Source organism: Gopherus evgoodei, chromosome 6 (assembly GCF_007399415.2).
Source record: "Gopherus evgoodei ecotype Sinaloan lineage chromosome 6, rGopEvg1_v1.p, whole genome shotgun sequence".
Taxonomy (NCBI): domain Eukaryota; kingdom Metazoa; phylum Chordata; order Testudines; family Testudinidae; genus Gopherus; species Gopherus evgoodei.
Genome location: NC_044327.1, coordinates 92,265,996 through 92,287,631, shown reverse-complemented (window position 1 = coordinate 92,287,631; position 21,636 = coordinate 92,265,996). Strand labels below are relative to the sequence as shown.

The 21,636-nt window shown below is 42.0% G+C and overlaps 1 protein-coding gene across 1 annotated transcript in view; it reads right to left on the bottom strand.

The window, feature by feature from the left end:
• THBS4 (thrombospondin 4) overlaps window positions 1-12,767 on the bottom strand; it is a 67,147-nt gene extending 54,380 nt beyond the window's left edge. The window contains exons 1-2 of the mRNA XM_030566589.1: window positions 12,516-12,767; window positions 415-615 (exon numbers count right to left, since the gene is read on the bottom strand). Of these exons, the coding sequence (XP_030422449.1) occupies window positions 415-615; window positions 12,516-12,603 (289 nt within the window). The 5' untranslated portion in view covers window positions 12,604-12,767. The remainder of the gene's footprint in view (window positions 1-414; window positions 616-12,515) is intronic.
• Between the last annotated feature and the right edge of the window lie 8,869 nt (window positions 12,768-21,636).

Sequence of the window (21,636 nt, the reverse complement as noted above, 5' to 3'; positions counted from 1 at the left end):
CTTTCATATGCATGAGGCAGCATGTGCGTGTGTCTATCACATTCCTTAGTAATAAGAAGCAGTTATTGTCCCAAGGGGGAAAAGAAAGGAAAACAACTTTATATGTTTCTTTAGGAGCCATTCAGCGCTCGCTTGTAGTAAGCTGGCTGGTAGAACGTAGAGACTCCGGTTGATTTTCTCAGTATGCTTCTCCTAGTAGGCATCAGGGTAGTATCAGTGCTGTGCAAGGAAGCATAAAAGGGGAGGCAAGAACATTGCCAACACTTATATCTTCCTGAGCAGTAGAATGAGCAGGTGATGAGTAGTGAAATAAACAACAAAAGAGTAGCTGTAAATAACATTTGTAAAGACTATTGCAGACATGTCAATATTTGTAGATCCATAAAATAAGGGGGTTGGGGGCAAATGACTTACCTTTATTCAATCGCCCCACCACTGTAAATTCAAAATACTTGCTATTGTCATCTGAAGAATATAAGCCAAATATGGTGGCTGTACTCTTTGTCTGCAGTTTGAGCGTTGAGAGCACATATACTTCATTCAATGTAGGATCAGCAAGTGCTTGCTGTAGAAAGTTTACCAGTCTCTGGCTGGGAGATGAAAGAAGATCAAAAACTGTAAAATAAAAGGATTTGGGAAGTTGGTAGGTAAACTGTGTATCAAATCATAGTACAATAACGACCCAAGAGAACTTCATTTAATACCCCTCAATGACTTCTCTTTGGGGGATAGAAACTATTCTTCGTTGTCATGGGGATATTTTAGCAATTAATCCAAATTCTCTCTGAACTGCAACTAGAATATATAAAGCAATTTTTCATTCATGACATCAGACTCTTTATGGTCTTTGTTATCACTTATTTCATTTTAGCAGCAGCTGTTAGCAAGCATTATCTATTATTGCTCAAATACGAGCATGCTCTATTTTTCAATTCAAATTATTAAAATCTTTTAATGTAGATTTCTAAAATTCATCTTTTTAACAGAAATCTCATACCTCACTGTTGTTTTTATAAATTCAGACCCTGTCATTCATGCTCCAATCAAGTCCAAGATCTAAAGTCAAAATTTGCATGTAAAGAATTTTCAGTGCAGTGTACTGTACAGTACAAATATTTTGGTTTCAGTTAATATAGTCTACCTAGGGAGATATCTAATATGATATAAATGACTACTTTCTTTGCTGACTTTCCAGAAGGCTAAAAGAAGACATTTTTATGTAAATAAAACCCACATTCTCTTCATAGTACTGATACCAAATCACGGCACGTATGAAAGCATAGATTAAGAAACTGAAAGGAGTGACATAATTAAATCTACTTGAATTCTCTTTAACTTTTAAAGAATGCATATAGACCTTTTTCTGATATTCTATGCTTCTAAGTCAGACTCTCTCTCACTTTCTTTTTTAACACATATCAAATCACGCTTTTCTCAGTATTTCCAAATCTTTGAATACATTTCTCTAAGACAGAATTGGAACAGAGGCACACTTTTCTGTTGATGAAATGTTGTTCTTTTACTACGCTGGTTAATTATTGCTGCTTTTTGAGTAATAAATATAGATGAGAGAGAAAAAGTTAATTAAATGCCTCCAAACCAAATCAATGATGCTACTAGAAATCTTGTGAATCTCAGATATGAACCAAATATTAATAAAATTGCATATTTCCAATCTCCTTCCGATAAGAACTAATTACAAGGGAACCACTTCAGTAAACTTGTGGTAGTTCTGTTTATTTAGTCGCAGTGCTGTACATATAGTAAGCCCTTTTAATAGCTCCATTATGTTAGGGCCATATTACCCCACTCTCACTAACATGAAGACAAAAACTGGTGGAACTCAATGGGGGTTTAAGATGGGGTACACAGAAGAAAGGTAACAGCAGCTCTGTGGTATGCTCTGCCTCAGTTTCCCAAGGTTATAATATAAAGTTTGGGCTGAAAAGGTCAGGGACAGATAGGCCTGCTCTGCCTGGCCTCATCTCCTATAACTCTGTCCCTCAGCTATAACAATTTTGACTCGGTCCACATTATATTTCAAAGTGACTGCTCTGTAAAATGAATTTGACCCATTTCACTGAATGAACCTTTCCCTACACCTAGGGCAGCAGTTGTCTCCAGGGCAGCCAACAGAAGGGACTACGTGGGAACACAGCTTCCTCCAGGATCACATGAAAACATCTCAGCTGTAAGGAGGCACTGGGATTCCATGGTGCTCCCAAGTTCAATGCAAGTCTAAGGATACCCGCTGAGTTAGAGGGCAGAATCGCTCCCCATTGCATTTGGATGCAAATGGAATTCCCCCACAGAATGAGGAAAGAAGGAGGTTCTCCCCTTATAGGCGGCAGCCTTCATTTCTTATAAACCTATTGAAAGTTGCACCAATATTCTACTATTTAATGGCCTGATTCTTATGCACATCAGTCTCCCACTGACTTTACTAGGTGTTTATGGTACACTACAAAAGAAGGACTAGGCCCTAAATGTACCCAAGATTTATTGTTGAATACCAGAGAAATGAATGTCTGAGAGCCACATTGCAAAATGCCATTGCTAGCATTTAATTTATATCCAAAAACAATTTCTTTATATACACAGGGCAACTAAGAAGGATTGAGCCCTCACTTCTTAGATCAGTGATATGGTGGAGAGGGGACTGACACCTCTTCACATTCAGCCCATAGAAAGCAGCCACATAGCCCAATCAAAGACAGAAGGACAACTCACTACTTCATACAGGAAACTCTTGCAGGAAATAACCACACAAAATATGCAGCTAAATCTTTTAAGTTATAACACTGACATAGAATAGAAATCTTCTAGGTTTGTTAAATGCTAAACCAGTTATTGAAAAGGGAATATATTCGTAAATAGCTCTGTGTCAAGAGCATATTTTATATTAGCTAATTTCTTATAAGATGAATTAAGCTTCAATTTATTCAGACATTTAAAACTAAATCTGACTTAAATGTTGGTAAATGAATATTTACATTAGAGTATTTATGAAGTATTTAGAAATTCTGTACGTGTTTGATCACTTGAGGCCTGCTCCTGAAGTCTTTACTCAGGTAAAATGCCCTTTATAAAGCATTTTCATGTTTAAAAGATGTATTTGAATTGTTTGGGTTCTAATAAAGCACAACTTCTTAGCACTGATGGGATTCTTTTGGAAATAAGTGCCAAATCCATGTATCTGGGATGAATTAGGATGAATGTCCATTGACTTCAATGCAGATCAAATCCATCCCGGTGCGAGGCACTCACTTCCTAGCAACAGTTGCTGCTGGGACAAGCGTCTACCCTCCTACAGGTATGCCTACACACTTAGCACTGTTCTCTGGATACAGCCAGCTTTGGGGCCCCAGCAAGCCCATGATCTGGTTGGAAGGAACAAGAAGATATGTAAAAGAGAATCACACTTTCATTTTAAGAAAAGTTATCTGCTAGCCCCTTTCCTTGGACTTGAAAACAAACTTATGGGCAAATTGCTGGAACTGAAAGAAACAAGCAGCAGATCTCAATTCATGCAGCCAAACATGTCCCCAAACACATACACTCTTTCATTCTTTATTTAAATGAATCGGTGAAGTTGCAGAGGGAGATTTTGACAAACCAGTAAAGTGCCTGAAACCACTATGGCTTATTGCTAAAAGCAGCCAAGTCAGGAGGCTGTAAAGTGGCCACGTAGCGAGCTCAGCTTGATCAAGGCAGGAGGGGAGGGGGTTTTGGATGCCACAGAAAGGGCAGCTTGACCCCACGTCCTTCCTGATAAGAATTGTGTTTGAAGTTGCTGATACATGCATTTTAGAAAAGCAGGATGTGCCCCAGAAATGTCTATTAGGACCTCAAGGCTGCAAACTGGAGAAACCCACACCTTGTTAATCAATAATCGGAACCTCTTGCTTGACTATTGAAACTGCTAGCTTAACGAGTTTTCTTTAAGGGACTTGTCATTGTGTTCCTAATGTTTAAAATAAGAGGGAAGAGTTGTGGAGGGGGACTCTTCAGGACTGGACTCTCCCTCTGGATGTATCTGGTGTTCCCCACTGGCAGATGGGCTGCCACTGTGCCACTCGAGAGCCACACTCAGCTTCAGTAATTATCAAGGGTTGGGGGTGTTTTACTAACCTGTTGCGGACATATGTAAGTGCTTGAGACTAAGTAAAGTTTAGCTTTAAGTGAAAGCACTCTTATGTTTCCTGTTTGTGTCAGCCATCTATTGGTTGGACGGCCGTGTCTTCCCTGATTTATTTCCTGACACCATCTCGCATAAAGTAAAAGTTACCAAGAGCTTTGGATTGAAAGAACCCCAGATAACAAAGTTTGCACCATATCCCAAGAATCATCTTACTAACTCTTTCCAAATTCCTTAGGATGGACCTGTACAGTGCAGCGTGATAATGTTGGAGGGGGATCATTTACATTTGAAGAGAGTGACAAAATATTGTTTTGGAGGCCTGCGCAAAAATGTTAAGACTAACTGTGCACCTGGGAGTTCTCAAAGAGAGGATGTGAGGTTCTTAGAGGAGAAAGAAGCTTGGGAGAATGAAGGCAATGAGGGAAGCTATCGAGGGGATCAGGGAGGAGACCAGCAGACAAGGGCTCCCGTCCAATGCAATAGACCAACAAAGCGTGTCAGACAATGTGGACTTGTAAGCAATAGATGCATCACCATGATGATTGGAAGGAAAAGTTTTTATCAGTTTTATAGGTGTTACTTTTCAGTTTCATTGACTGTCGTCTTGTTTTTGTATTACGAGAAAGTAAATCAGGAATTTCTATTTTCTCTTTATAACACCCATAAATGTGTACACCTCAAGTTTATCTCTTATTGTCCCCTGTTTAAACTAAACAGTCCTCTTTTTCAGTCCATTTTCATATGCAAGTCTTTCCAGACCTCTAATAATTTTTGTCACCCATCTTTAAACCCCTTCTATTTCTGTGAGATGCAGTAATCAGAATCAAACAAGTTATCACAGATGAAGGCATACCAATATTTTACTTAATGGTATTATAATTTTCAGTACTATTTTATAATTCATATTTCATGCATTCTAATATTTTTGACTATCATTTCCCACTGAAAATAAATTTTCATTGGGCTGTCCTCTGTGACTTTCAGGTTTTTTTCCTGTGTGGTTATAGTTAATTTAGAATCTAGTAATGTGTAGAAGAAGTTCAGGTTATTCTTTCCACTACACACTACCCTGCACTTGTCAGTTCTGGATTTAATCTGCCATCATGCTTTGTTAGATCTGATTGAAATTGTTTTTTCTAGTCAGGACAAACTTAAATAATTCTGTCTACTGAAAATCTTCCTACATCACTGTTCACCCCCTTCCCAGATAATTACGAAAACATATTAAACAACATCGACCCTAGGATGAAACTCTGACCCTATTGAAATCAATGGCAAAACTCCCACTGACATCAGTGAGGACAGAATTTCATCCCCAATATGGAACCTTGGGGCATTCCACTGTTAACTTTTTGCTATGTCAACAATTAACAGTTTATTCATACTCCTTGTTTTCTGTCTCTGTTGTCAGCTTCTAAACCATGACCATATTGTACCTCTTACTTTTGTAGATAGGTTCAAAGAAGCCTAGTAGATTTGAGAGGTATGATTTTCCTTTTGCAGAAGTCATGTTTGTTTGTCCTTGTCATATTGTGTATCCAGATGTTTTCTAATTCTGTTTTTTAATAATCTTGTTTTTCTGGGAGAGCACTGTAAAGGACAGTACAGTTTCATTATTATTGTCATTAGCGGAAATACACGTGCTATTTTTTTGTAAGTAATTATCTTCTTGTATAGTAAATCTAAAAATGTTTAAAATCCCCTATATGCCCCTCAGCCTTGGTTGTTTATGAGAGTGTTGTCTAGTATATTATCAATATGATGGAGAAGGCTGAAAAGGCACAATGGACCAAATGCATCCTTAATGTAAACTGGTGCAATTCCCAGAGTTTAACTGCTACACTCAAGCTAAATTTGATCCAGTAAAAATGCTAATGTTGTTGAACATGTGGTATGTTTGCAGCCTAAACATTTACTGAAATAGAGTGGAGCACTGACTTCCTGTGTAGTATACTTTTATTATATAAAGCCATGTTTCTTAAATGGTGGGTTGCAACCCATCAGTTGGTTGGGAAGGTTCTAGATGGGTTGTGGGCCTGGTTTAGAAGGGAGGACCTGGTTTGAGGGAGGGAAGAAGAGGCCACCCATGATGAAAGGGTGGCCTGGCCAAACCTGAATGGCGTTGCAGCCCAATGAGCCAGGTTGCAACACCCAGAGCATGAAGCTGAGCCTAGCTCCATAGAATAGGAGCAGATGCTGCAGGGTAAGTGCAGGGTAGACTAGCTCTCCAATCCCACCACCGCAAAGCCTAAGCCAGGATTAGGTTTGCAGTGCCAGCGCAAAGGGTGCTGCTGCAGGTAGTGAGCGACTCCTAGGCAAGGTAAAAAGGAGGAGGTGGCAGAGGAGGACTCTGGCCTATGATTTTGGGCTCTTCCATCCATGCATTTGGATCCTGGGTGCACAAGAAAAGAAAAAAGGCAGTTGGTGGGTCACCTTAGTAAAACATCATCAAGTTACCAGTGATAGAAAGTAATTATGTCAGAACTTATCTATTCATGTGTGTTATACTCCATTGTTAAAGGAACATTCATGCCAGGATTTCAAAGTGCTTTCCAGACATTTAATTAATCTGCAAAGCACCTTTCTGACTTAGGTAAATGTTGTGCTCATTTTAGAGATGAGTAAACTAAAGCCATGCCTACATTACAAACTTTGGTCAACACAAGTTACATCAGTGTATAGCCGCTGAAATTTGCCTCTCTCTCCTATGCATACATGCTTGCATTGCCACTGCACATACTCACCAGGAGTGCTTGTATCAATGCAAAGCGAAGTGCAGGTATACCAGTTCACCATGTGCTGGCAAGATGCCTTTTGGGAAATTTTCACAACGTGTTGTGGGATAGAAATGCTCACCCAGGGACCCCTGGAAGCTAGGGGTCAAGTTCCCAGCATGCAACTTTCTCTATTCCATAAAACCATCCATATCACATAATTTTCAAGACTTATTAAAAAAAAACAAACCACATGGCATTTTTGGTGTCTGCCATCTCTGACAGAAACATGGAGCCCACAAAGCTCTGCACTGTTCTCATGAATGCTGCAAATACAGGATACATGATTTTCCCATTTTTGCAGACTCGCAGGAAGTACTGCAAGAACAGGAGACATGAGGATTTCTTTAGGGATAGTTTACTAAGGAACATAGTGAAAAACAGTTCAAGGTTGTCGGTGGTGTTTACGGAGCAGCTGCAGACGATGAAGCACCACCTCTGGGCCCAAGAAAAGAACACCTACTGATAAGATTGCATCGTAATGCAGGTTAGGAACAACAAGGAACTTCCAGGTGTGAGAGAGTCCACATTCCTTCATCTGTGTGCCAAGCTTGCCCAGTCCTCCAGTGCAGGTGCATTAGAATGAAGGCTGCAATAACAGTGGAGAAATGAGTGGCAATCATACTCCAGAAGCGACACCAGATTGCTACCAGTCAGAAGGAAATCATTTCGGAGTTGGAAAATGCACAGTGGGAGCATACAAATTTGTAGGTCCATTAAATGTCTCCTGATCTGCAGGACAGTGGCTCTCAGCAATGTGCAGGACATAGTGGATGGATTTGTAGCACATTAGGGTGACAGACAACATGCATAGCCCTATTTTGTCACTAGCCCACCTTGCCATAGTACATGAACAGAAAGGGGTACTTTTCTATGGTTATGCAAGCATTGATAGATCATTGGGGATACTTCATTGATATCAGCCTGGGCTGGTGACAGATTGCACTCACATCTTCAAGAACACAGGACATTCATTCCCAACCAGCAAATTACCACTGGTGATATTGAAATGCCAGCAGTGATTCTAGGGGACCTAGCCTACCCTTTCCTCCCTTGGCTCATGCTGTGCACTGGCCACTCCAATAGCACCAAGAAAAGAGACAACTACTGGCTCAGCAGGTGCAGAATGACAGTTGAATGAGCTTTTGGTAGATTGAAGGGGCACTGATGGCATTTACTCACTAGAATGGATCTCAGTAAGAAAAATATCCCGATGGTTATAGCTGTCTGTTGTGTCCTGCATAATAACTGTGAGGCAAAGGGGAAAAATATTGTTGCCAGGGGGAAGGGGGAGCAAGCTCTGACTTTGAACAGCCATACACAAGGGCCATTAGAAGACCCAACTTCAAGCTATGTGGTTGAAGGAGGCTTTGAAAGAGCACTTCAGTGGTCAGCCAGAGTAGTGTTCTCTGCTGGAGGGTTCTCTGGGCCTGGAGCTTTGGGTGCTGCTAAAAATTGTATAGTACTCGCTGCACATTTATAAATATGAATGAATCTTTACCTGAATCTATGAATTATGTGGTGGCTGTACACTTATAAGTACTGTCTGCTTTAAGTACCAGTGTGCATTCTGCAGTATTTGTTGTGAACTAAAAAAGATAATTTAGGTCTCCAAAAATATAACTTTGAGTGGGAAAAGCAGTGCAAATAAACAAAGTGCAAAAAAACATAGGCAATGTAATACAAATGTTTAATATGAATTAATGGAGTGGAACTTTAAAATTGGAAAGGGAATGAACATTTCTATCCATTTCCATGCACAAAGGTAGTCTATTGTGGCTTCACGTACAACAACCATTGTTCACATTCACAGACCTCTGAGAAGTGGTGGTTTTCCTTGCTGTCCACTGGCATGGAGGGGTAGAGGTAAGAATGCAGCACATGATGCCATGTGGCATATTGGGATGTGTAGGGCGCAGCACCCGTGGATTTCTCCAAAGACTGCACGAGGTGGAGAGTCTGGGATTTCTGGAACTGTAGGTCAACCAGGATTTGCAGCATTTGGATTTGCTGCTTGAGAACACCCATTATATCCTCGTGCATTTCCCTTTCCTTGTCCTGCTGGGACTCTTGCGCCTTTCTTCTGTACTCCTTTCTTCTCCATGCTGTCAGTCATATTGGCTTTCCAGGCCCTTTGCTTATGGTCCAATGAAGCACTGACTTGCAGATCTCACTGAACATGTCCTCCCTAGTCCTTTTCTTTTTCCTCATCAAGGTCAGGTGTTCTGCAGGTATGTAAGGGCACTGTAGTCCCATAAATACTTTTAATAATAAATGATTATTGACAATTCAGCTTTAGAGACCCTCAGCACAGCACTGCTCTTCAGCCCCAGCCACGGCTGTTCTGTTGCATGAAGCTATAAAATTTCACTCCCCATTCCATGGACCCAATATAGGGCAATGATATATATTAGCCCTATTCTCCACAAGTGGTGATGGGTTTAAATGATCTCTCATTCCTGAGGATCACAATGACACAGAACACAGAGTCTCAAAATTGACCAGGCTTGTATGCTGATACCCTGTTTACTGAGATGATGCCAGACGAACTCATTGCAGAGTGCGGTGGGAAAGTGTCCTACTACTGAGGAAAAAATAAGGCAGCCATCGCCAGAGACCTTCTGGAAAGGATTGCAGAGTATCTCCATGAAAGTCTCTCAGGAGGACAAAATGGACATCTCTGTGTACATAAACAAACTGCTCCACATGCTGCCCCTGCCTAACTACATGGGAATGAGAGGCAGATGCCAACTCTCTCTCTGTTGTACCTCTACTGCTTCTCGTACAAGTAAAATAATAAAAAATCAATACCTTCGTCTTATTAACTTATGGATGTGCCAGGCGCCATCTTTAAATTTAAACACTGTAAGGAAAAAATGCATGCACACACTTACCAAAATTCCCTTCCCCTCCATCAAACTCACCCCACTCGCCTGGCAGAACTGGCTAGACTGTGGTGGAGTCTCAAACAGGTCCTGGCTTGCTGCATAGCCGGACACTCCTTCAATGTCTCCCCCCACACCCTTCCTCTATACTGTTCACGACTGGGATCTCTGTCTTGTGCTCCTCACAGTGGTCGGCAGGGTGCTGGTGGGGTCTCCATCAAGTACAGCATGCTGTTCATTGTAAAAGCGGCATGCCTGTGGAGCAGCACCAAATCTATTGTTGGCTTCCCTGACCTTGTGTTATCCCTGGCAAAGTTCCTTCACTTTCACACAGCACTACTGCTGATCTCTGTGTACCCCTTTGCCTGCATCCCCAGTGCAATCTGCCGGTAGATATCCATGTTTTTATGGCAGGGCCGTAGCTGTGCTTGCACAGCCTCTTCTCTACACAGGCCCAGCAGATCCAATACCAGGCAGGAGTGCGTTTAGTGCATGGAGCTGGCATGGTTGACTAAGTGGTTGCACACAACAAGGGTGAGCTGCTCGGTGTGCTTGCCAAGGTGAGCAATCAGGAAAAGGCAATTGGAAAACACAAGGAGTTCTAAAAAGGAGGGTGTCTTCCAGTCTCTGTGATCTCTCAGGGCTTTAAAATTGTGACCCCAGCGGTCACTGTCACGGAGAATGGGGAATTGTGGGTCAGCTGCTGGAGGACTGTTAGGGTCAACACAGGCCATGCAGCGTTTACACTCGCACTGTGTCAACCTCAGTAGCAACTGTTCAGGGAGGTGGGTTTACTGCATTGCCGGAACAGGACACTTACATTGGCCAGAGACAAATGTAAGCATGGACACATGAACAAACAGATGGACACAAGGTGACTTATAGAGACCTAATTTTATAGTGCAGACCAGTCCTAAGAAACAAAGCAGGTAAGTGACTTTCCCAAGTTCACACAAGGAGTTGGCAACAAAATCCAACTAGGAGTTCTAACTCCTAGTCACCTGCTGCAGTCACCAAACCTCACTCCACTTCTCGAACATCTTATAATATACAAAGGCAGCATCTCTCATAGTGTGGTACACACAATATCAACATTTGGTCTATATACAGGTCTTGGGAGAGAACTTGAATCATTGTTCTTCTGGCTCTGAGGTAAGAGCTCTACCAACTGAACCACACTGGACCAGTAAGTAAACATCGTATATATAAAATGAAATCATCATAAAATGGTCACGTAGTGCAGTCTAAGGAAGAGAGACACCCCCTGCCCCAGATTCTTATATTAGCTATAGAAGAGAATCTGTAGGAAATAGAAGCAGCAATGCATACTTACTCTAAAATGTATACTTGGATATTGAAAGCCTATTTAATACAAAATGCTACTTCAGCCTTTGGAACCTGGCACATGTACTGTTTGTCTACAAAACAGACTTTTTTTTTTAAGTAATACTGAATAAAAATAAGTCAATAAAAGTTAAAGATTCTGATTTTTAAAGCTGTCCAAAGGAAGATGTGTGTCTATATTTTGAAAATCTCAACCATATTTTCCAGAGAATGCCATCTTTTTGCCTCAAAAGCAAACACACCGTAATTGTAAGCGGTTGCAGAGAGTATGCTACTTTACAAAGTTTAAACACAGCCTCTTTCCAAACTTATGGAAGAATTTCCCCTGAAGCAATCACATCTCTCAGTTACAAGGTTAGTGTTCAAATCAAAATGTGCAAACAGGTGGATAAATACAAATAGAAGTTACTGGGAAATTAAACAACACAGCATCCAGACATTACCAGAATGTTATTAGTAATACCAAGTCAAATGAATCACTTCTCAAATTCTCTAAGGAAGAATTTAACTTTCACTAACTTAAGATTTTGTTTCTGCTTCCCCCCCCCACCACCACCCAGTGGTCAACTCAAGTTGGCACCAACTCTTAACATATTAAAGGCGACTTTTGCTTTACCGAGCCTTCAGTAAAGTAGGATGTTGTTTGTGCCTGAGTGAGTGAGTGAGTGAGTGAGTGTTTGTGCCTGATACATTCATTCCTTTGGGGTATTTTACAGTAAATCACCATAAAACTAAGCAGTAATAGAAAGAACTGCACCCAGGTCTAATCCTTAGTTACACTGTCCTCACATAGGTAGGGTTCCTGAGTACTGGGATAGAGGAGGGAAGAACAAAGACCAGAGGCGAGGGGACTAGAAGATAGGAGATAAGAAGAATAACCCTACAGAATGTCGCTAAGAGGTGAGACATGTCACAGACTCCTGTGAAAACACGTGGTTTCCTCACATCTGGGTATCTAGATAAACATGATCCCAGACCAATACTGACATAGATGCATCTCATTGCCCATTTACAGAAACTTTCCTTTTTCTTTAAAAGTTTGAGACCCTGGTGCTTACCTATTCAGTTAATCAGCTTTGATTCCCATGTCTCTGAATGAGACACTGTTCTGCTGTGCTACCTTAGCCCCTTTCACGTGTTAAATAACGACCCCAAGGAGATTTACCCATCTTTGTCTCAGGGGAGAGATCCTGGGGTTTCTATCACTGCTGCCGTATGTTTCCAGTCCAGTCACCTGCTGTCCAGCACGACAATGCACCTCAGCAGAATAACTACTCATCGACCGGAGGCGAGTCAGCTGGGAAAGCGCCTCACCTATTCCTATCACCGCCCCTTCGCGCGTCCAGCTGCAGAAGGGCAGCTGCCCCTTACCTTGCGGGGCAGGCTGGACGCCAGAGCCCGGGCACAACTGCAGGAGAACTTGCAGGAGCAGGACGGTGACTTGGCGCTTGCTCAGCATGTTTAGTGCGCAGCTCAGCCCCCTTCCCCGGCTCAGCTCCGCTTCTCGGCTCGTGCCGCGCCTCTGGGGACGAGCAGAGGGATGCCGGAGCTGGCCCCTAAGCAGCCAGGGGCATGGAGCGCGGCTCGGGGCTGGCGGCTCTGCCTCGGAGGCTCTGCGGGGACAATCGCTCACTCAAGCTCGGCAGCCCAGGCAGGGGGTGTTTAACCGGGGACCTGCTCCTTGTGCGGGAAGGGGGGCGGAACTTCAGGAGGCTGCAGTCCATTGGCCGCAGGGTCCTTTCCCTTGGGCAGGCAGTGGCAGGAGGAGGAGGAGGGCGAGAGGCAGGGGGGGAAGCCGGTGCGTTGTGCGGGACAAGCTGTGTTAGAGACAGACTGACACAAAGGGCTGCCCCGAGAAACACAGAGATCGGCTCAGGGAGTAGGGGGTCTCCCCAGCCCGAAAGGGGGAAAGGACTTGGCAGGAGATTCACTTTCCCCTAATCTCTTGTATTTCGAAAAAGAGAGGCCACAGCTTTGGTTGTTCCCTTTTAAAATAAGACATTAGAATCTGTACAGTAGCAAAGACTGAAACCGAGCAACCCACACCTGATACAATTACACAACGTTAGTGGAGCTTGCCTTGGACATCCAGGGATGTCTTCCAACGAATTAACTCCAGTTTACACCAAAAATACACGTGTATCAAGAGTGGGACTCACGTGGAAAATTAATTTAACCACTATTCACTTATATTAGTATCTGTTCCAGTAAACTTAGATCCAACTGAAAGCATTAACCAATGTGGCCCTTAGATAAATTATGAAAATCAACAGAAATTAAATACATCCCTAAAGGTGACCTGCAAAAGATTTTGTTTTAATTGAGCATAGAGCACTTTTGGGATTCTTTAGTGGGGCACATAAAGCATGCCCTTTAAAGATTTCTTTGCTGCTTGTTTTTTACCTGAAGGCTGGTCTACACACACAAATTGCACTGATTTAACTAAATTGGAAATGGCTGATGGAAATTGTGTAGGTTGATTTCAGAATGTCTGAGTGGTTGGCATCTGTTTAGCTTAGCCTTTCTTAAACTGTTTCCAAAGTGTCCACAAAAAGGAGTTGCACTGATTTAATTAATTCTATTTAGAAAGCGGAGCAAATTTTATTGCTAGATTGGGCCTAATAAGAAACATTAGGAATTGTCAAGCCTAGTCTTCCATGGCTTTGCTTAGAAGACATGGGACCATTGGGAAAGCTCAGAGCTTGTTTAATATGAGCTCTAAAACCTACATTGAGGTGGTGAGGTCTCGCACAAAGGCTTTCTTCTATTCAATATGGTTATAGATCAGAGAAGTGGAATAAATGCTAAGGAAAACACAAATACCTGGGTTTTAAACCACCTAAAACTCGTCTCTTTTAATTAATTGTCCATCTCCTAGGCCAGGGGTAGGCAACTGACGGCACGCATGCTGAAGACGGCACGCAAGCTGATTTTCAGTGGCACTCACGCTGCCCGGGTCCTGGCTACCAGTCCAGGGGCTCTGCATTTTAATTTAATTTTAAATTAAGCTTCTTAAACATTTTAAAAACCTTATTTACTTTACATACAACAATAGTTTCATTATATATTATAGATCTATAGAAAGACCTTCTAAAAATGTTAAAATGTATTACTGGCACGCAAAACCTTAAATTAGAGTGAATAAATGAAGACTCGGCACAGTACTTCTGAAAGGTTGCCAACCTCTGTCTTAGGCTCTTGTGGTGTCACTATTTCAGTAATTCTCCAGTCACCACAATGTCTTCCAGCCAGGTCAGGACATAAATTTCTAATGTAAAACACCCAGTTCCTTTTGGATCCAGGCTCTCTTGTAACCTCTCTCACGGATGGCCACGCAGAATTCCCATTCAGGTAGGGCTGTCTCGTAAGTAATCTTCGGGCAGTTTAATGCTTAAAATCAAATGGGATTCCCAAGGGAGTATACCACACAACAACAGCTGCCTGGCTCCTCTCATACTTCTTGCCAATAGCACATAGCCCAGAGAGGTGCCACTGCCTTCTGTTGGGTTAGGGAGCAGGAGGGAGATGTCTAGGGATCAGAGAAGACAACACAGGCAACACCGTTAGGGATTCAAGTCAATGTTGTTACCCTCTACCCCAGGTAGAATGTGGATCATTGGTTTGTTTGAATATCAGCAGGAAGGAGGAACTATCTGAAGCTGTCTACGTCATACAAAGGACACAAGAAGGAAGGGACTTGTATTAGTGAGCAAAGGCGTGTTGACTAGTGTGCAATGGCAGTCGTGCATGGAGCGCACAGTTAACGAGCAGTGCAGAGATTAGAACCATGGGGCTGGGGGGTATCTCTATGTGCCTGAACACTGAAAGCCTTCCAGGGTGGGATCGTAGGACTGGAGCACCCGCTGCTCAGCAAGTAGAAGCCCCACCACTACAAATGGAGTGCAGGTGCTGCAGAGGCTAGAATTAAAGACATGGAGCAGTCCTGCTGCTGCTCTATACTCAGTGGGGTCGGGGGAGGAGAATTCCTTCATCCTCAGTCCTTATTCTTTAAAAATATAAACGTAAGTGCCTAGCACAAACACATCACCAAAGCAAGGAATATGACAGCTACGTACTAAGGCATCCAGTAACTATTGTAGACACTACAGAGAAAAAAAAGGACAACGTTAAGGTTTGCCATCACTAATCTAAGTTAACAGACTCAAAGATTTGCTATACTAGTTGTTTAGCTTCATTAAGCAAAGCATTCATTAGAGTTTGTCAAAATATAGGGAGTGTTTTCATGAGACTTCCCTTTTTTATCTACAGCATTTTAATTTTGTTTTTTTTTCCTGACCAGCTCTAGTTCTAATTTAGTCACAGAGGTGATTCTTGATGGTGTGCACTGACAGCAGTGGATTTAATTCTAGGAAGATCTCTGCTCCAGTGCCATGAATTTCACAGTATTTGCTTTCTAAGGGCCAAATTCCATTCCCACATGTGTGCACCAGGAGTTGCATGTGCATATCAGAGAGCAGAATTTGGTTCTAACAAATATGCTGTGCTACCTATAAAATGTCAGAGAACAGAGCAAGTTCACAACTTCTATAAAAACAGAAGTCAATCCATGTTTACATGTACTTAGCCAGTGCACATAAAAGGTCCTTGTAGTTTTCCAGGCTTTCATTTCTATGTTCAGTTTTATTACTGAAATATATTACAGACTGAACAGGATTTTATACCTATGCACAACCTTCTTTAAAAGGATTTTCACAAAGTCCTATGTTTATTTGCTGTCTGGATGTGAGTATTTGACCTTTTAACTGTCTCTTTGGATAACAAAACTACTATTATATTAACTATTATATTTTTACTGTTGTATATTCTCTGAAATTTCAACCCCAGGTTACCTGAGTAGACCTTAAAATTTTGAACAGGAATCATGACAAATTACTAAGCACTACATTATCAAAACATGTTCATACATTTAATAACATGTTCATAAAGAAAATTCTTAAAGGCACATAAGACTGTAATCCTTAATATAGGGTCTGTGAGTGAAGCTCAACTCAACTGTTAAAATATTTTTCTTTCCTAATTTATTTAAATCAACAGAATACTAGGTATACAGAATTTAGAGAAATTGTCAACACTGTTGGTTTTCCTTTAAAAAAAAAAAGCCAGTGTTTTGTTCAAATTCCAAGTAATGGGGCGGGAAAGAGGCCAATTGATGAATTCAACTTTCATAATTTGTTCTTAACATGCAACAAAAGACTCACAGTTTTTCATGAAAGGGTGCCTGGGTCACTATTTTAAAAACTCAGCATACTTGCAAAACTAAGACACAGGAATGAAACCCAGCTTTAAATCACAGCCTTTTACTTTTATTTTGATAATACAGACCTAATCCTTCAACCTGTACACAGGTGAAATTCAGATGGGCTTCACAGAGAGTTTTGCCCATATAAAAATGCAGGCTCAAGCCCTAAACTTTCAAAAAAAGACATATAATCCTTCCCAAAGTGCATGTGTAGCTTTCATTAACATTAACAGGAGTTTCAGGCAAGGATCCTAGTGGAAAAAGATCCCAAATAGCCCCTGGATTGGGGAGAGAGGGAGCAAGCTGCTTCCTCTTGATCCCCGCACTGGACTCTGCAGTGGCACAGGGATGAATTTGGCCCTGTGACAGTGTAGGAAGGGTTGATCCTTCTACACCTATTTAACAGATGTAGTCCTCCAATGCAGCCAGTTTAGCCTGCACCCAGGGAAGAGCCACAGACTCACCCTCCCTCCACATAGAAACAGCCCCCTTTAGGGTCACTGAACTTGCAGGCAGCGGCCACCTATCCTTGCACACTCCAACACAGGGATACTATGGTGATGAGAGCCATATAAGTGCCTAGACAGACAGACAAGGAAGTAGATTATAGCTAAACCCTGGATGGGTGGATTAGAAAGGAAAGATTCCTTGAACCCTTTCCCACCTCTAGCGCATCTGCCCTTCGTCTACACCCTACTTTGCTGATTGAACCTTCAGTGTATTGTTCAATGGATCTTCCTCCTCTCCTCCCTCCATGGTTCTAAGGAGGTCCCACCAAGATCAATATTTGCCCCCATCTCTATTCTTTCTACAGCCTTTCTAACATGATCTAATGCACTCTTGTATCCTTAACTGATCACTTACAGCTCCTGTCTCCACTCTATCCAACATCACAACTTGTCCTGTCTCTCTGACATCTCATCTCAGATATCTTATCAAGGACCAGAACCTGAGTTTAGTCTTTTTGCATTCTCACTATCCCCACACATCCAGGCCCTGACCAAACATGCCACTTATTCCTCCATAACATTTCCTGGATCCTGCTTTTTCTCTTTCCATGAAGCAAAAGAGGCTGTCCAGCTCTTGCATTTATCAGCTGCCATATTGACTATTATAACCTCCTCCACTCTGGCAGGGCTGCCTAGAGGATTCAGAGGGCCTGGGGTCTTTGGCAGCGGGGGCCCCCGCTTCAGCGGTGGGGGGTCCTTCCACTTCGAGACCCACCGCCGAAGTGCCCCAAAGACCTGAGGCAGAGGGCCCCCACCGCTGAATTACCCCAGAAGACCCGGCACAGTGAAGGATCCTGCTCCAGGGGCCCCAAAAAACTCTCGTGGAGCCAGGGGCCCGGGGCAAACTGCCCCACTTGCCCCCACCCCAGCCGGCCCTGCTCTCTGGCCTTCCTGTCACATACATCTCCCCATCTATACAGGTCAATTCAAAAGACTGATTTTAAGATTACCTTCCTTGGGTCATCATTCTGCCATATCACCCCCAAATGGAACCCCTCCTTTGGCTCCCCATTTCCCCCATATCAAATACAAAGGGCCTTCACAACTCTTCTCCTCTTTACGTAGCCCCACTTCTATCCTATGTCATCACCTCCCGCCTTGCTCCAACAACGTCAGCCTTGATTTTGCATTTGTCTACTTCTTCTACCTTTTCACTTTCTTCCATGTTACTTCTCATGCATGGAAAGCAATCCCTAAACCAGCCATTACCCTGTCCTCCTTCAAATCTCCCCTCAAGACCCACTTGTATCACAATAACTATGGTAAATCATCAACTGATAAGGGCTAGGCTGTGGGTCATAGGGATTATTGATATCATTAATATTTCTTATTTACATATATTTAATTTTAAATTAGCTTAATATTTGAACTGATCACCTGCCTACTCTGTGTGACCTCATGTTCCTGTCACTGTTCCCCTTATCGTGTGTTATATCCATTTTCTTTGAATGTTTTCTTTCATTAGATTTTCAGGGAAGAGCCTGTCTCCTACTATGTATTTGTACAGCACCTAGCACAATAGGGGCCCAATTCTGATTGGTACCTCAGCACTACTGTAAGACATGTTATCAATAGTAAGAATCTCTAGGAGTAAAAGGAGAATTCAGTTACCATGTCCACTTTTGCTTTTCTCTTTCCTATGATAAATTATAGCATATATTTTTCTCTGTTGTCCTTAGTGCCTCTTTTTTCTCTGAAATCTTTCTAAGACCACACTTCTCTTATTTAACTGACCCCATTAATCTCTTATTTTATCAGAGTTTGCAGTTTGTTAGAGCTATGAACAGCAGTATAGGCACTGAACTGTCCAGCTACAGACTCAGGAGGATTACATTCCAATGGTTTACACATGTCTTTTGTTTTGAGGAGTAGCTTTGCAATCATAAGGGCTAGAAATTTAATTTAAGAAAGAAAAGAAAAACTTACATTTAGCAGAAGTTGATGGCATCCAGCTGGAAAAGATTCCTGTTTACCAAGGGCAAGGTGGATGCAGGCCCGCCAACAGAAATTCCAGGGCCAGGGCTGTCCCTAGAGAGGCAGGGCCCGGGGCGGAAGTGCTGGCCAATCGTGCCAGCGCAGGTCCCAGAGCAGTCTTGTATATATGGGAGCCCTGAAGCCCGCCCAGGTGATTTTAAAAGGGGCCAGGATTCCCGGCTGCTGCTACTGTGGCAGCAGCGGTGGGTTGCCCTCTTTGCCTCACCCCCCACTTTGGCGGTCCTGGGTGGATGAATGGATGTTCAAGCCATAAATATTTATATAATGGTCATTCTGAAGCTTGGAATATCTGTACAGTGAATGTGAACTAATGGAAACAGCTACAGATAAGGCTGAGAGTCCTTGGTTCAGAATAACATCAGTTTTAATCATCACTGGGTTTTGCAGTCTGTTACATGCAATTTTTAAGTTCTCAGATATTTTGACTTTATGAATTACACCCATGTGGTGTACAGCTACCATGAGGCATGCCAAGAGTCCTGGACTATTGTGATATTAGTGGTAACTCACCCAATCACCACCCTTACTCTACAGTTAATCTGCATATAACAATTTCATTACTGGGTTTGGAAAACTGCACAGATGGTGGATTACTTGGCCCAACTGCCACAGTTCTTCAAAACCACCTACACAAGAACACAACCAGCACACACAATAACCCCAAACACACATCCTCATTTGCCACCCACACAAATTCACACAATTCTCCCAGCACACCACAACCCACACACAAATCAACACAGCTATCCCAGCACAACCCACACATTTGCCCACTCTCTCTCTCACACTTACCATAAAACCATAGTCACAGATTATCATCAGGTTCAATCATGACCAGGATTTGTGGTCTATTACCATCCAATTTTTAAATTCTCAGACAGTTTTGGCTTTCTTACACACAGCTTTATGACAGATTTCAGAGTGGTAGCCATGTTAGTCTGTATCAGCAAAAAGAACGAGGAGTACTTGTGGCACCTTACAGACTAACATACAGTATTTATTTGGGCATAAGCTTTTGAGGGCTAAAACCCACTTCATCAGATGCATCCAGTGGAAAATACAGTAGGGAGAGAGAGAGAGAGAGAGAGAACATGAAAAAATGGGAGTTGCCATACCAACTCTAACTTTTGTAGTGATAATTAGGATGGCCCATTTCAAACAGTTGACAAGAAGGTGTGAGTAACAGTAGGGGAAAAATTAGCATGGGGAAATAGTTTTTAGTTTGTGAATTATCCCTGTGATGGGCTTTCAGCTACTAGTTATTTAAATTTGAAAAAATATTACTCCCAAAAAGCTGCACAGCATTTTTTAAAAATAAAATAAACAAGTACTTACCTCTAGAATATCATTTTATATTTATTGTATATTACTAGCTATGGCAACTGTACTTTGCTAGCTAATATATAATTTTGGTCTTAAAGTCCAAACAGAAACATATTTATGTGGCATATAACAACTTAAATGAGGTGATTATTCTCTCATTTCCTTTACATGGAAAGATGAGATATATCCTATCTACCATGGTTCTGATGGAAGGACAGGGTCCTAAATTATGTTTTTAAATCAGGCTCATATCTAATGTGCTACAGTATTTCAGAAAAATGTGAAGGGATTTCTTACAGTTACTATCATAACTTATTAACTTGAATTAACTCTTGAATTCCTCTTTTATTAATAGTAAAGCACAACATATTGGGTGACATAGACATATTTGCAACATTATTTAATAGAAAAGAAGATACAGTACCAGGTTACAGAGAACAAATACTTATGCATCTCAGCAAGGAATTATTTTTAACATATTTTCCCTACCTACTGTGATACATTAAACACTTATTTGTCCAAAGTCACTTTTTTTAAAATAGCAAGCCATGTTTTTCCTTCTCTATGAATAGACATAATTAAAACAAAATGTCAGAGAGGAGTAATATAGTAATCTACATTATTTTTGCTTATATAAATATACAGGGCACTTTTTCTTGTAGTTAGTGTTTGTTGGGAGCAAACGCAGATTTAGACTTGACAGAAGTCTACTGTGATTTAACATTTTAACAGAGTAATGTTTAGTGTTGTGTTTATGTAAGAAATTGTAAAGTAATCAAGTTTGTGGGGAAAACAGAAGATAAAGTAACTACACAGCCATAAGAAACTGGTTTGAGGGTACATCTACACAGCAACTAGACATGTGCGGTTGGCCCCCCATCAACCAACTTGGGTTCGTGCTGCTCCATTGCTGTGTAGGCTTCTGGGCTCAGGTTGGTGCCCAGGCTCAGGACTCTGTGAGGTGGGAAGGTCCTAGAGCTCTGGCTCTAGCCCAAGCTGGGAAGTCTACACAGCAATGAAACAGCCTGCAGCCCAAGCCCCACAAGTCTAAGTTGCAGGTTTTTCTTTGTTGTGGAGACAGACCCGGAGTTAGCTCAAAACCTCTTCCGAGAGAGACTAATACATAGGGCCCTACCAAATTCACGATCCATTTTGGTCAATTTCATGGTCACAAGATTTTAAAAATTGTAAACTTCATGATTTCAGCTATTTAAATCTGAAATTTCACAGTAATTGTAGGGGTCCTGGCCCAAAAAGAGTTGCAGGGGGATTGCAAAGGTTGTTGTGTGGGGGAGGGTTTGCTCAATTGCTACTCTTACTTCTGCACTGCTGCTGGTGGTGGCACTGCCTTCAGAGCCGGGCAGCTGAGAAACGGCAACTGCTGGCTGGGAGCCCAGCTCTGAAG